Source organism: Gadus chalcogrammus, chromosome 23 (genome assembly GCF_026213295.1).
Source record: "Gadus chalcogrammus isolate NIFS_2021 chromosome 23, NIFS_Gcha_1.0, whole genome shotgun sequence".
Classification (NCBI taxonomy): Eukaryota; Metazoa; Chordata; class Actinopteri; order Gadiformes; family Gadidae; genus Gadus; species Gadus chalcogrammus.
This window is the reverse complement of record NC_079434.1, coordinates 11,154,062-11,170,618: the sequence shown is the minus strand read 5'-3', so window position 1 is coordinate 11,170,618 and position 16,557 is coordinate 11,154,062. Positions and strand designations below refer to the sequence as shown.

Below are 16,557 nucleotides of genomic sequence, written 5' to 3'. Positions count from 1 at the left end.
ACCCCCAGCATCATCTATGTAAAGTTGACAATACCATAAGTAATACCACCACTTTTAACGCCATGGAGTTTGTATCGATGGTGAAGCTCCATCTGCACATTCTCCAAAACCTGAAAAATGATATATACATTTTTAACAGCAACTTCCCGGATACAGTTAGCTTATTTTTGTATAAACATATTGTATTGTGACCTAAATGTTAACTTAATACTAAAATATAGTGTAATATTGTCGACGCTAGGTGGCAATGTGCCCCTCAAAACAATTAAGTCATCTTAACGAACGTCGAAGCTCAGCCAATCACAAGAACCACAGACCTGAAGGCTGTAAAAAGTCAGTCGCACTACGCGGTTTACTTTGCTGAAGCCTACAACAAAGCGCGCCGGGCTATGACACTTGTTGAGATGTATTTTTTTAGATGTAAGGACTTTGCAAATCATGCTTATCGTTTCAATATCAATGTCATCAATGTTTTTGATGTTGATTCATCATGCGTACAGGACATCTCGAGTCAAAAAAAAATCAATTTTTTTTGTAATCAAGTATCTCCTAGACAGGGAAGTACAACCCCCTCCCCCATCTCTAATGCATAACAATAACATCAACATGTTGTTAATCGTTACACGTTTATGGGACTGTGTTCTAATCTTTCTAATGTATACAACTAAAGGAAGAAAAAAGCTAAAAGAAAAAAATAGATTATTCAAAACAGTGGGGTTGGTAAGAACTACATTTGATCTTTACATCGTAGTAGGCCTATCTACCACAGTTAGGAACAAGGGGCTACAGGGAATATAGGAAGGGAAAATTATTAAATCAAGAGTACGGGAAAATAGAGATGCACCAAAAGAAAACACGAATGGGCTGACGACCGTGTGATCAATTCAATCATTTCAGCACCATGGAGAGCGTCTGTCGAAGTGGCACAAATTTAAAACTTATTTTATGTTCTCCATATTATGCTATGTTCATCAAGTGACTGAGTATTACATACCTCAACATTAGTTTGGAAAATAAACAGTGAGGGGAAACTTAGCCTCTTACTGATGCAGGAATAGTTTCAAAGAGGATAACAAATCATTTGAGACCGCAACAGCAAGGTCTACACCTGGCTACTGCAGCTAGTGTAAACCTCAAGGTTCAACTTTTATTCAAAATAATTATGAATTGTCCACAATCAACTGATTTGTGTAAAGACCTTTAACTTCGAAGCTTCTATTTCAACTAAATAATTTTTGGTGAGTTACATACAATAAGCATAATCTAAAACATGTAGGCCTAAAAAAGAGAAGCCTTGCCACGCCATGTGGGGTAAATCAGGTGCGTGTTTGGAAGATGTGTGTTGTGTGTCACGTGGTAAATTAAACTTTTTATTTCTAACTAAACTGAACTGCTGCCTCCCCTCGTAGTTATGTAGGTTCTGTCTCACAAGGTGGCGCCATCGTGACATACCTACACGTTCCCTTTTGCTGGTGAACGGTGCACGTCGTTCCCATTAACAGAAAACATTATTTGGGTAAATCATGAGGGTCCATGTCGTTCATTGAAAGTGAGTGAAATATGACGAAAGAAAAACCAATGAACCGCATAATTATCATCTGTGTGGCTTCTTGTGGAGCCAGGCTGGGTCTTTCTGATATGTTTCACGAGTGCTGCTGCAGCTTCACTGTATGGTAGACCCTTGTTGAGATCCTCTCTCCTCACTGGAGGGACGGCGAGCTTAGCCCTGGAAGAAAAAGGTAATAATAAAAAACGTTATATCCTTATAACCCAGATGGAATGCTCAATGTGCAAAATCAGTTACAGCAAAACACATTCTACATGCCATTCGTGGCTTCCACGCTAGAGGGCTTTTCTGGGCTCCTTCCATGACCTCAGACGCAGGCTGGTTGACGTTGAAGGACGGTTTATTGTCAGGTTAGCAGACAATGATACATGTCAATGGTGCTTCATGCGCTACCATGTAGCAGATCTCTCTGAGTGTGCGTGGTGATGGCTGGTTTAACCTGTGCACACTGTAGGATCAATGTGGATGGAGTTGCACAACAGGTGTGCAACCCCACCATGCCCCAGAGTCCAATCAGTCTGATTCAGGCCAAGGGAGGCTGCTTAAACCAGCCATCATCCACACACACGCCACATCAGTCAGCAGTCCCTTTCAATGGTATGTTGTTTGACACCCATCTCAACGTAATGTACAGATATCTTGATCGTCGGTTCCCAAGATATTAGGAAATTACCATATTGGAATCATGGGACGCAAAAGATTAAGAACCCATATCCTTAAAAAATACTTGAATATTACATTTAAAATCGACCTGCCATATAGTTACATACTCTTGTAACGCTCTCTCCTTCTGATTGTGTTGCAGCAAATCCAGATATGAGGAGTTTCTATCATCTATTGTCTATGCTGATTAACAAGGAGACGAGATCGGGCTAATCATTGAGCCTCACTGTTTGCAGACCTCTCTGTCCGTTTGCTAAAGGCTGTCCATGCGTACCTTTGCGAACTACCGGAGTTGGGCTTGGCTGATGCCCGCAGAAAGCCAAAAGAAAAAACAGCTTCTTACTGATTGAGCTCCACCTACCAAGGAAACATGGGGCCCTGAGGACCGTGGAGCCTAGGCAGGCCTTCCCCAGAGGCACGTGTTGTGCTCAAATTCGGGAACCAGGCCAGAACAAACATCCACCTCAACAAACTATGGAACCGAGGTTCATAACCACGTACCAGGCATCCTGACACACCTGATCCATTACAAAGTTCACCTCGATATATCTGATGGGTAGCAGCAATTAGTCACTTGGTGACGTCAAAGGCATTGATCCAGGAAAAAAGTATTTCATTTTATAGTTAACTCTATTTGACATTGCCAAAGATGTTTCGGAAATATGTCAATTGGCTCAAAGATAAGGCGGCCACAAGATTTGTGCGCAGATTCCAAAGAATCTGAACCGTGCTGTGTAATAAAGTAAGTCAATGATTTATCTCTGATTCTGATGCCCATATTTTCACTGCACTTTCTATGATATCACATGATGTGAAATAAAATGGAATGAGGAACATTAGAGCAAAGGTTTACATTTAATGTAACTGTATGTGATCACTATAGATTTTTTAATTTGATCTGAAAAGATTTTCATACATTTTGAAACTGTACTTTTGATTAAAGAGAAAATGTATCTTTGAAAAGGTCAAAAGATGATATCCTGCTTTTAGGGCATGAGAAAAGCTTTGAGTCAATCGAGCTAAAGTATGTAAATCTCACAAATCCCTTGAACTGAAGCGTCAATATCATCCAATCTGATTTAATCTGTGACAAATGAAAAAAAATGTCATCCAGGTGGACACTTTTCACAGTACTTTGACTCAACATGGATTATAGTCACACAGGCACGGTTTTACAGTTTTAGTTATAGAAGGTACCAAGGGCGTAGATAACAGTATCAAAGTGGAATGGACAGCCTATAACATATGTGATTTTCATGATGTCAAATGATATCCACCCATCCCTAGTTGATCCTACGCCCACGGAAGAGACGGCAGAAAGCTGTGTGCAGGAGCTGGTAGCGTAGGTGAGGGCGGGGTCCCTGAACGTGCTTCATGTGGAGGAAATTCCAAACAACGCCAGACATGGAAGCTTAGTGTGCTTCTTTCTGCACCCGTTGCTGGAAACCCGGTCATTCAAAGCCAGACACCGGACCTACCGGACACTGTGTGTCAGACTTTCTCCTACAATTGCACTTATGCAGAAGTTAAAAGAGGATCATTATGTCAGACAGCTGATTTGCATTGTCTGCCAATTATTATAATGCAAACATGCTCACATTAAATCATTGATTGTAATTGATTCCATTATGCTCATTTTCAATTAATGTGCCTAAAATTAGTATAGTTTTGCTCAGTTCAAATAATAAGGCTACTGGGAATGTGACCACTTTCCCATAATTTAGAAACACTGTTGTGCTTTTAAAATGTAATGTGGCTCGTTTGGTGCACAACTAGTTCACACTACAGCAAATGTATGCTAATCTATGGTCTATTTAAAAATGAGACCGGGAATTCCTGAGCATGAACATGGATTCCATTTGTTTACTATAATAATAAATAATAATACATTTAATTTAGAGGCGCCTTTCAAGACACCCAAGGTCACCTTACAGAGCATATAGTCATCATTCAAAACTATGTAAAACAGACTAGGAATAAAAGGAAAACAGAGGTTTAAACATAAAGAATAATAATAATTAATAACACTCAAAGACGCCTAAAGTGAAGGGGGGACCTCACTAACCACCACCAATATGTAGCACCCACTTGGGTGATGCACGGCAGCCATGGCAGTCACTATGAAGGGGAGACTGTGCTGATATACTTTTTTGAAAGAGAACGGATGGATTTTCATCAATAATGAATTACATTTAAAATGCAACTGTTGTTTTTGAGAAAAGTCACACATGTCCATACACAGGCCTATCTGACACATACATGTGATCATTTGGGATCCACAAGAAATGACCTAGCTCGATTCATTAGTCATCATAGATTCCACCTTCTCTGATGAAGTGAAAAAGATGAGCCTGCTGTTGACTCTTCGCGGCAAATCCGCAAATTCAAGAGTTTCATTCTACTAGCATATTGTTTAATACTATTTCCAGCTATTTAATTTCTTCTGTCTTTTAATTATGCCCTGTAATGGGTCAATTATATTATTATGATATATTATACATGTTCACATCTAACTGTCATCTGTTGATGATGCCTTTTCACCTTGACACCCTTGGGGTGGTCAAGGGTCAATCGATCCAACTGAGAAGTCCCCGCTACGTCTCTCCACACTATAATTGTCAATGAGTAAATCAAATAAGGTTTACCTGAAGGACATTGTTTCCTGTATACTCATTCAAGTAGAAGAATGCATCAGTGGACTCTGCTCCCTTGTGACCGGTTTGCCCCAGGCACAAAGGTCAACATTTCTTAACCCTAGGAAGAGGATGGGTGGCTAGACAGTGCAAGGAATAGGAGACAAAGCTAGGATGATGAAGGGGAAATAAAATGAGATTTTGCCATCACACATCATGTGGGGAGCAGAGCTGTTCTAAGCATTTCTGAGACCTGTGCAACTGTATAAGAAGTCCTTGCTTTTGCCAATGCATTGGACTTCTCCTTGCGGAGCTCGAGAGAGGCAGGGCGAACTCCCATCTGAGGCCTCCGATTATTGTATGTTTGTTTTATGTTTTTTGCATGTTTATTGTACGTTTATTCCTTAAATGCATTAGGCTAATTGTTATAAGTTCGGACGAGTCTTTATTCATGTACAGTTTATACAGAAACTATTGACCATGGTGCAAAATTCCCACCACAGCCTCCAAACAACAGCGTTTTTTTGTAGTGCTTTTTAGAAGTGGTAAAGAAGTCAAACGGAAATAAATAATGTCCAACACATCGTCATCATCTACGCACCCTTTTCTTGAGATTGATGTGTACTAACTAACTTTGTTCTTGCCATCCCAATTTTTTTGTATTCTCCAATTAATTCAGGCCTCTGGGTTACTCCATGGATGTGATTCAAGTAGGGGAAGAATCGCATGTGTTTGTGAGTAATCTGACATCAGTGACAATATCCTGTTTGAGATATGTTTACACCCAACCATTACCAGCGTAATAATGAATCAGACGTCAGCAATTTGTCACTTGCCAGTGTAGAAATAGACTGAGAACATGAACAACTTAAGTGCTAATTATTTGAGCAGATAGCAAGGACGTAGGTCGTATATTTGGGCTAACTTCCTAAACTGCTTCAGTTTTCCATTTGACCAATACTTTCATTTAAAGCAAAGTAAAAAGTAGGTCCTTGTTGACAGCAACCGCCTTGTTGAGACATAATTGTGTAGTGGAGTGTATTCAAGTCTTCATAGTCTCTCTTTAAAGCAATTAATAGTGCATTCACCTAACAAACTAATATACATTTAAATATATGGGATTGTGTTATCTAAAGAAAATTCAATGGATGATTTTTGTAAAGTTTAAAACACTGGTTCAGTTCAGAGGAAAAAAAAAATCCAACCAAACAAACTAATGAGTACGGGCTGAATGTAGCCTATCATGTGGGAGCATTGGTCTGAGCAGTGTCTGTTTTTGTGTGTGATGGAACTATGCTTACAAAAATAAATCAGTACGTGCTTATATGCGTGTGTGTGCTTATATGTGTGTGTGCGTATGTGTGTGTGTGCATGTGTATTTTTGTGAGTGTGTATGCGTGTGTGTGCAAGTGTGTACGTGTTTGTGAGTGTGTGTGTGTGTGTGTGTGTGTGTGTGTGTGTGTGTGTGTGTGTGTGTGTGTGTGTGTGTGTGTGTGTGTGTGTGTGTGTGTGTGTGTGTGTGTGTGTGTGTGTGTGTGTGTGTGTGTGTGTGCGTGTGTACGTGCGTGTCTGTATGTGAAAGTGCATGTGTGTGTGTGTGTGTGTATACTTACATGTATATGCCTCTAGTGGTATGCCAACCATCCACTCCCTCTTTGTTCATGTCTCAAAATAACCCCTGTTCTCCATCAGCCATCAGCAGCCCCCCCCCCTTCACCCCAACACCCCACCCAGCAGCAGCTGAGAGAAAGCTTTAGAGACGGTGAGCTGCAATGGAAATATATTGTGTTGGAAGTGGACTCTAGGGATGCAACAAGCAAAGAAAAGGGTCATCCGTGGCACCTGTCTGAAATAAATTCAGATAGGTTTGTTGTTTGTTGGTGAGATGGCCAGAATGAGCTGGTGATCAATGAATGAACCATGTTAGACCCTGTGTCAAGGTCAAGCATACACACAAACACTCACAAACACCCCACTTAGTTTTATTACGGTAGTTCAACAGTTACTATACTATATCAACTAGAACTCAAAGTCTCAATGTACTGACCCTGGCTATAGCTTCCATAAATCCAAAAAGACAAACAATACATTATTGATCATTACTGATATTTTAGTTAAAAAACATTGGCCTGTTCTCAAAAACTACACCCTAAAACTACCTAAAACTGAAACCAAAACTAAAGTTTACGTTAAAATAGAAATAAAAACAAATGTAAAATCACTCATAATTTTCATTGCCCTGAACACACTGGAAAACATGGGCCCTGTGAGCAGTGGACGGTCCCTGGGCGACAGGGAGGCTCCAGGGACCTCGTTACGATCAGACTCCCCATCTGCAGCCCTGTCCCCGCGCCAATCTGTGGATGAAAACACGTCCCTCTCAAGGCCCCAGGGGCCCCAGGGGCCCCAACCATCCCCAGGCTCTGGACGCCACTTTTCAATCTCTTCTGAAACTAATATAGGAATAATACATAACAAAGCATATTGATCATTCATGAATTTATTGATATATATAATATAATATAGTAAAAACAACAACATACTAAAGTTGTTGAAATCCACTATTCGGTTCAGAGGGTGGATTTACATTTTCCTTAATCAATCGCACAGGGACTTGAGACCACAATGGCCTCACAGCAGGAGCTGGAAAAATGACACAGCAGAGCCCACTTCAAAATAAAAGCTTTATTAAAAGAACAAAAGCAAATGAAAGCTTTGTTAAAAAATGGGTCCGTTTTTTTTACCCTCTGTACACAATCACACCTGACCTACATCTATGATGTGCACACGCTTCACTTGATTTAGTCACATATGCTAACATACATAAAGCACCCTTTAGTTTCCATAGTGGCTGACTTTAGCTCCTCTTATGCATTCATGAATGAGCTGGGGTTAAGAAAAACAAATGAAAGGTTTGTTGTGGTGGTTGCTCGATACTAATTACAAACAAAGAATGTTTGCGGATTTCAGGGTTGACTTCATCTCACAAAAGCACCTTGACAACTGCTGGCCTGCTGAGCAGTGAAACCATGGCTATTAAAGTCCTTCCAGGTAGGCAACAACACAAGGAGCAGAGGTATCAGCAGTGAATACATTCAACACCACTGTCTACAGTGAAGGAAGCAGTTCATATATAGTTAGATATTATTCTTATATATTATTTCCCTTATCCTTCAAAGGAAAGAATAGTACAATTGTATTTTCCATTTCCTGCTCTCTGATAGGACTTTGTTGCCTTGTTTATTATTGTGCTATGGTGTCATTATTTCCCTAGTAAAACAAATATTGTGAATGCAATGGCATTAAGTATTGCTTCCGATTAGATGCCTTTTTTAATTGTCAATATCGCCTTGCCAATGACTATAGGCTACTCACACATAACTAGGCCTCAAGGCTAACTCAACAATGCTAACCAGTTACAATTATTTCAGATTAATTTACAGCTGATTTGAAACAATGACATGAAGAGAAAAAACATACATAAACCACCAAACTGTCTATATAGCTCTTGTATAACAACATTGCAAGGGCTGTTAACAGGAAGGCAGACAAAAACATTATTCATACACAATTTATAGATACTGTTGAGGGATTATTATATTGCCGGAAGAATTCAAAATAAACAACTTGGCAGGGCAGGGGATTCTGAACTGACTAAAGAGAAAATCGTTAGGCTATTCATATCTAATTGGCCTCTTGAACCACACCTGGAAAAAATGAACAGGCTCAGTTTATTTATCAGATTGAGTTCTGTGCAGCATCCACCACATACTATACAAAGAAACATCTAAAGCCTATATGTGGATGTAAAGGATATACAGACCTCTTCCTTGGACGCAGGCATCATAGATACATGATACACAAAATTGGAAAAGAAAGAGATAGAAGATAAGAATATAAATACAAAAACAAAAAGGAATTTGAAACCCTGGATGAGTATGAAAGCCTGCTATATGTAAAGTTTACTACCTTGTGGTTATTTAACAACGGCATTTCATGCTATACAGGGACAGAACCAAGAGCAAAAAAAACAGAGGTCAAGGGGTTAAGTTTGGGGTTTGTGTGTGGGGGTGGCTTGGTACATGCACACCTGCTACCTACCAGTAATATTTATTTTCCAACCTGAGCGAGGAAGAGTACAAAATCGACCTTACTGTCCTAATGGTTCCCTCTTTCAGTAAAATAATTCTCAGTCTGCCTATTTAAAGTACATTGAAGTAAACAGTAACATATGCTTTGGAATTAAAAATGATTCACGTGTTCCTCATGCGGATGAGTAAACATACTCTAGTGCTTTCCACATTTGCCTTTCAATTTAATACCCATCAGAACCATAACAATTCCCACAGAAGTGTATGACATCCTTGTCTGCATTGTGTGTGACATTTTATCAGCGAATTTCCAATACACCATGAGAGGCTGTTTCAGTTTTCCATTCTATAACCATGGCCCAGAAGAGAGCCCTGTCTATGCGCTAACCCCTGCTTGTAAAAAGAGAAGCACATCGTGTCCTGGGCTACTGAGGAAGGTCATGGTTTAGCAGAAGCACACTAAAGTTATTAGACGTTGTGGTAAATGACTAAGCAAGACATAGTTTATTAGTCACAATGATCTATTCCAGTTTTTCTTTTGGGCGTTGATATTGCGCCACATAACAAGTGGGTGTTAATTGCCTCGCCTTACAATCAAACACTGGGATTTTCAATCCTCTCTCTCTCTCTTTTTCACACAGACAAACACAAACATACTTGTGCGTGCTTGTGCTCTTACACACACACACACGCGCACACACACACACACACACACACACACACACACACACACACACACACACACACACACACACACACACACACACACACACACACACACACACACACACACACACACACACACACACACAGTGTGATACATGTGTCTAATATCCTGTTTCTTTTTTTCACCTTTTTCACCTAAGCTAAGTTTTTTTACTGAATAATAATGACTGGACAATTAACTTTTTTTAACAGAGCGCAGTTAACTTTAGCTCGTTTGTATTTTTTATCCCAAACACCCTTAATTCAAGTTATACAATCACTTAAAAAACGATCCACTAATTTAAGTACATGTACACTTCATGTAGGCCTATATATTTTCCCTCACCCGATTTGTTTTTGGCACTGATTGACACCGCTCTATGACCGTTTGAACCAATGGGCGTGGACCAAGGGCGGGCTTGTTACTGTAATCAATCCTCAAATCAGCTTGTGAGTGTATTTGCTCAATACACAATGTCATGTGTGCTCACCGACCCTGTCGCTTTCCAGCCTGCCTAATGGGAACCGCGGGGCTAAAACGCTGTTAGACACTCATTTTTTAACATCACAATATAATAATAATTGGGCAGACGAATTAAAGACATGGGCGAAAGATTTGTGGTGGTCCCGGTTGGACCATGCAACGGGGAGCTGGAGCCCCCAGACACGGTGTTCAGTGACCCGGCACCGGAGAACGAAGGGGCAGCGGATGGTGTCGTGGCCGGGCAGCGGGACCCCAACACCGCGGTGCCCATACTGGAGTACAGCAGAGAACCAAACAAATACGGTAAGACTGTTGCCGACTGCAAAACCTTGGTCCACTGCTATGAGCGTAACGATCTACTTCGGAATAATTATGCATTAGCCTTTCATCTGGGCGCTAGCAGTGTTGTTCTTTCGGTTATGAGTATGGCCTGGAAAGCATCTTTTGCTTTTGCTCTTAGTGGAGATAAGTTGGGTTTTAACTTTTCAAGTAAACGTCGGCTTTGATTCAGTTTCAAATATCCGAGCGTCTGCTCTCCCGTACCGATTTTCCCGTCTGAATGGGATTTTGAATTTGAATTTCTTTATTTGAAAAATTACATTTTTAAAATTGCTATTTACCGCCCGTTGTCCCTGGGCAGTTGGGTATAAAACGGTCTGAGAAGAGGCCAGACAGTCACTGTCGCAGCAGCCTCTCACCAACATCCATTCAAAGTGTCAGGCTACCATAGCAACAGGTCGACAAGGTGAAACGTGCTGGAACAATGGCCTGGCAGTACAGTGTTGTGATAGCTTGCATCATGCACATTTGGTCAACCTCCAATTATCTTTTGCACATGTACAACATTTACAAGGTAAAATATTTCTAGAACTAATTTTGGTAGGAGATGTTTTCAGAGTTAAGACGGGTGTTTGTGTGTCTGTTTGTCTGTTTTAATCTCCTTGTCCATGGTACAGATTTGTGTGAGGCATTTGTCAGCAACCTAACTATCGGTTCCTGGATTCCACTGAGTTTATTTATAGTTTCATACAATATGTTCACTTACAGTAAAGGACTGAGATGCAATTGACGTCATAGCTGCATTATAAGGTTGTCGAGGACTAAAACAATGTTAAGAGTATCTTATTGCATTATTCTTTTTATGCTACAGCTATCAAATCGAATCCTAACAGAAGGACGATATGCTCATGTTATCAGGCAATGAGTTTCATTATTTATTATTAAGTAGGGATGAACTGGAGGATTTCCGTTCCGATGTAGTCATTTATTTTCATAGAGTACAGGGAGAAATCCAAGCTGAGTGATCAAATTGGGCTGCCAGATTTTCCCCAATAAAAATGATATGCACCTCTGATCGTTGGATGCATGTTGTCTGGTGTGACGCTATCAAGAATAAACAATGTACATGCTACACCATACAAAACATCCCCTCATAGCTAAGGTGATCATTATGACAAGGGCAGAGCTGACACGTCACTTGTAGGCTGTCTATTTTGGGAAGTTAACTTTATTGGACACAGCTAAGTTGTACATAGGCTATGCACGATCTACGTAAACATCACTGATATACCACAATATGATCAGACTGTTATACACTGTGTGTGTGTGTGTGTGTGTGTGTGTTGTGGACGGACCGTTTTCCTCCATTTGAGTCACGGCTGACTAAGAAACACACTGGAAATCCTGTCTGCCTGGCCGTCTGTCAGTGACTCACTCCTATTGTACATTAAGTAGGCCTAAATTGTGTCATTTTTGTCCTGGCAAGTGGCTAAACCGGGTCATCGTTGGTTGCTAGCGTGCCTCACCAACAATACATGAAGTCAATTGTACATAACTTTGATTTATAGACTATAGAGTGCTGATTATGGCTATTATATTCTAATCTCGGATCCAGAAGTTTGACTATGCAATAGCTGAACATCAGGGGGCAATCTGTACAGCGCCTGGCCCAGAAACTAGAAAGTGTGAGTGGACAACTATGGGATACAATCCTGTCGATTTGCTTATCAGTCCTCTTTAGTATCTGGGATGAATGTTCAGCCACATCACACTTGATTTAGTTAAACTGGACCGTTTTTTTCCATTTGTGATCCATTCCATGTATGGCGTTTTTACAGATCCCTTCCCTGCAACATGATTGGTTGAAACCAAGTAAAATGCCCCTGTCATCCAGATTTGACCTCGTCTGCCATCAGAACCTAGAATTTAATCCATTGTATTCTGACACCCAAATCCTTTAGTCAGGAGATGTTAAGTCTGCTTTCAGCCTCTATAGGCGTTGACCCATCTGGCAGTGTAGCGGCCTGTCTAGCTCCTGGGTCCGTCTTAAGCTTGGATGCACAGTGTGGAAACACTTGATGGTGTTTGTGACCCATGATGGGACCCCAGATGTTTCCTCATGGAAAAACCCACCCGGGTCAGTTTGGTTTAATAACAACTTGAGTCATGCCGCTCGGAACGATAAGGTCTGTGCTGCCGGTCAGTGTGATGATTCAGACGTATTCCTGGGTTTGTGTATTCCTGCGTGGTTGGCCCGCACGGCCTGCATCTTCGGTTTCACCTTCTGTCCACCCTGCTCTATTTTGGACCTGCGAGGTCACTGTGCATGACCCGATAGGCAGCTCCCATCTCTCTGCTCTTCTCCTCGGTTCTTTGTTTCCCGGCCTCCACAACGACCACGGCTGTGTTTGCTGTCGGTCCTGCTGGGCCATATACTGAATGATTAACCAACCTTACTTTTAACGGATACTAACAACATCTTTTCATATGGATTTTGGATGACGGAAGTGTTAAAAAGAGTCAAAATGGTGGTCTGGACGCCAACCTTTTTCAATTGAATAGCTCAAAAGTGATACCCCATGACTGCTCTGCCTGAAGCCGATGAAAAAAATGGTCAAAGACAGGGACACATCCCTATTAGGCCTACTATTGATATTTTTCAACGTTTGCCCTTTGGGTGATGATAACTTGATAATTGTGTTAGTACGAAGCCATTCTAGCGGTTGGGTTCTGAGTGCACCTTGCGGATGGCAGCTTCCCAAAATGGGAGTGCCTTCCACAGATGCAGCACATGGAAATTTCCATGGACTTTATTTTGTGATATACAATCATGTGTCTTCATTTAATATTAATGTTAATTTACTGGGTGATTAGATGGGTGTGGGGGGGGGGGGGGTGGTATTCGTTCCACCATTGTCCTGGAGGCGGGCTCCTCTCCTCTTTATCCCAGATGCACCAAGGAGGGCTAACAGTTCAGCTTCTACTTGGCGTAGCCTAGACTTTGACTATAAAGATTTTTTTTTTTAAACAAATGTCATATGTCTGCTTTGTATTTCCCACAAGAGGTTCTATAAAGGTGTGGGGTTTGGGGATTTTCCATTGCTGGCTCAGCAAAACATCCAAAGATATAAGTAGATTTCTTACTGTGACTCATTTGGCCACATTTCCATTGTTGTTTTTGAGTGCCCTCCTCAGAACCAATTCAACTCTCACAGACGTTTGCTCATCAACACGTACCTGGCTTCACCACCTCTTCCGAAGCCTAGTCTTCCACCTGTTTGGTTGGCTGTGTGGTATAAGCCTTCCATTCTGGATCCTAGGGGACACCATGGCCCCTACGGTTTCCCCTGCTGGTCCTTGGGGTGTCGGGTGACAAGAAATGTGCATGGAGTCGTGTCGTGTGAGTATCATGTTGTGCTGGTTGGTATGAATGAAGACCCAGAGGAGAACCCCACCTCGCCCTTTGGAAAGACCCCTACTGTTGCGCTGGACTCAAAGGCTCCTTGTCAACGAGACGCCTCCATTTAATATACTGCAACTCTGACCTTGTTAGTTTCATTTGACACCTCCAGTGATGGTCCGTCCCAAGTTATTGGTCCTACCAACAAGGCCGCTTATTGGGTTGGGCACCCAGGGCCCAGTACATGAATGAAGCCATTCTAGACTCTACGGTTGTGTTTGAATCTGGGCCACGAAGATTTCTTCAGGGGGCCGGTATGGGGCCGTGGAAAATGTCCCTGCTCTCATTATCTTACTGGTCAGCCACTATATGGTTTTACAACCAAGCCACACTTGGTTGTAAAATAATTTTGGTTGTTAATGGAAACCTGGAACGCTCTGTATTTAATGCACCATTTAAGAAATCATGATTTGTTTGTTGTAATTGGAAATATAGAAAACTCGATGTAAGATAAGGTGTTGCCCTTATGGTTGGAAAGTAACCACTACAACATTCTTTCATAAGGTATTTGGTTTTAGGTTTTAAGCGTTCTTCTGTCACCGTTTCAAGGTTTAAATCTCTCAGTCTGGAGAGTGACACCCAAAATCTCCCCTTCAGGATTATCACAGCAAAAGCAAGTTGAATCTGAGCCGGATGTGTGTGGTGTAGCATTTAGCGGATCCCTGGCGTGCAGACTCCATGTCACTTGAGAAGGTACGTTTGGGGCTGTCCTTGTGAGCAGTGACATCATACCGTAGCTCAACTTGGCCAGACGCCTTAACCCATTTTGGTCGTCCCTCACTTTGGGGTATGCGTTTGTGACGGATGGTGTTTTTTTGTGCACCTTTTTTAATGGTTTATTGGTTGTTAGAGGTTTTTCTAAACAAACCGACAAAGAGTGTGAATTGCAGGATGGTTATGTGCAGTGTAATGGAAAATACTTCCCACTAATTGAACGGCCCAGAATACATTTGTAACATTTGGCTGCTTTTAAAAAGTGTCATTTATGGACCTATAAACAAATTGTGGAATTATGTCATGGAAATGCTTTGAATGAGAGAACACAATGTTAATTTGCTAGTTTATTGGATGCCAGGAAAAACTGCTTGGGAACTATGATTCAATGTTGTGGGAAAGATTTATTTTGTTTTTGCCAATTAAGAAAACGGTCTCCCTCCACTCGTGGCTGATTTTCCTATTTTTTATTTCCTTGTATTATTTTCTGTTTTAAAAATGTTTTTGTTATTCTACTCAAGAAAATTCACACATGCAAGTCAGTATTCTGTGTTTTTCATTAACACTCTCAGCTCGTGTTACCGTGGCATGACTTGTGTGTCCACATTTGACCAATAAGGGGCAGCATAGAGCTGTTTTTCGCTAAATATTCTGCAGAAAAACAGCATTTCCTGCATCTCCAATTACCCTTTAAGAGTTTTTCTCTACCTTGTAATGCAAGGATTACAAATTTTGCAAATTCTCTTTTCTCATTTAAGTTTTATTTAAAAAAATTCATTCAAATACTAATCAGCTATTGGAAAAGCCTAAAGTAATTGTTATACTATTGTAAAATATAGCAAAACTGTTCTGTAGATCTATAATGCATGCTTGCATGTTGCATGGAGACATCTTCAACTTATGTCCTCTTCTGCATCAACAGATCAAGAAATACCTTATTCTATGAAATTTCCAGTTAAACTTGAAAAGAGGCGACCAAAACAAAGGGAATGTGATTTGTGAGATGAGAAAACAACACAGCCTGTTTGCATCGATTTGCAACCTTAATATAACAAGGCCTCTGCTCCTGGGGTTTTCATATCAGATCAATCAATACTATGCTGCCACCAGAGAAGCAACCTTCTGTTTTTCTGGGAAGCGATGGAAGAGTGATCTTATCGTTTAGAGGCGGCCTTCACGCACAAAGTTTTATCTGGAATTTGATTGTTTTCTCATCTTTTGGTCATCTATCCTTTACTCTGGTGCCTGTGAACTTTGTATTTGTGCTGCACTTTGTTGAATGCAGCAGTGCAAGTGACTTAATTTTGTGTATGTACAGGATTAGTCCTCATCTTAGGTTTTACTGTAGACTCACTGATTCATCATCGCCGTCATCATCAGCAGTGCTTGGTTCACATCAGTGCTTGTGTTTTGGTTTTACTTGACTTAAAGAGCCAATTAACCCAGTGCTTCAGATGGAATTCAAATACAAAAAAAAAAGGGTTTTGGGTTCACTGAATCTTTAAGACCAGCTCCCAAAAAAATGTAATCTTTGTCTTAATGACAATATGATTCCCCCCAAAACATATCCTTATTCTCATCTTCTCTCAGGAGGCCTGGCCTGGTCCCTATTGGACAGGATTCTACAATTAAGTGCATCTTTTTCTGGCCCCTATGGCAATATCATTACAAGTCAAATGTGTGTGTCCGTCTAAAGGGGGGCTACACACTGGACGCTTCGTCCACACGCAAACACACAGAGCTTACCCACAGTCTTACAATGGAATTGATTTGTTATTGATTTGATGCTCAAAGAAATGCTAGTATGATTCATTATAATGATTTCTTTCGAAAAAACAAAGAATTGGTCTGAGTGCTGCTGTTGGGGGAGGGGGTCATGCCAGTGTCATGAGATTGTTTATCACCCTGCATAGCAGGACTAGTGTGAAATCCTTAACCGATACAAGGGCCATTATCCAGCT

At 41.0% G+C, this 16,557-nt stretch overlaps 1 protein-coding gene across 4 annotated transcripts in view; it reads left to right on the top strand.

Annotated features, from left to right (window-relative positions):
* Positions 1–10,122: 10,122 nt before the first annotated feature.
* Positions 10,123–16,557, top strand: part of slc12a7b (solute carrier family 12 member 7b) — a 44,908-nt gene continuing 38,473 nt past the window's right edge. For all 4 annotated transcript variants that reach the window (XM_056584107.1, XM_056584106.1, XM_056584104.1 and 1 more), the window contains exon 1: positions 10,123–10,446. In XM_056584107.1, coding sequence (XP_056440082.1) covers positions 10,263–10,446 — 184 coding nt within the window. In that variant the 5' untranslated portion in view covers positions 10,123–10,262. The remainder of the gene's footprint in view (positions 10,447–16,557) is intronic.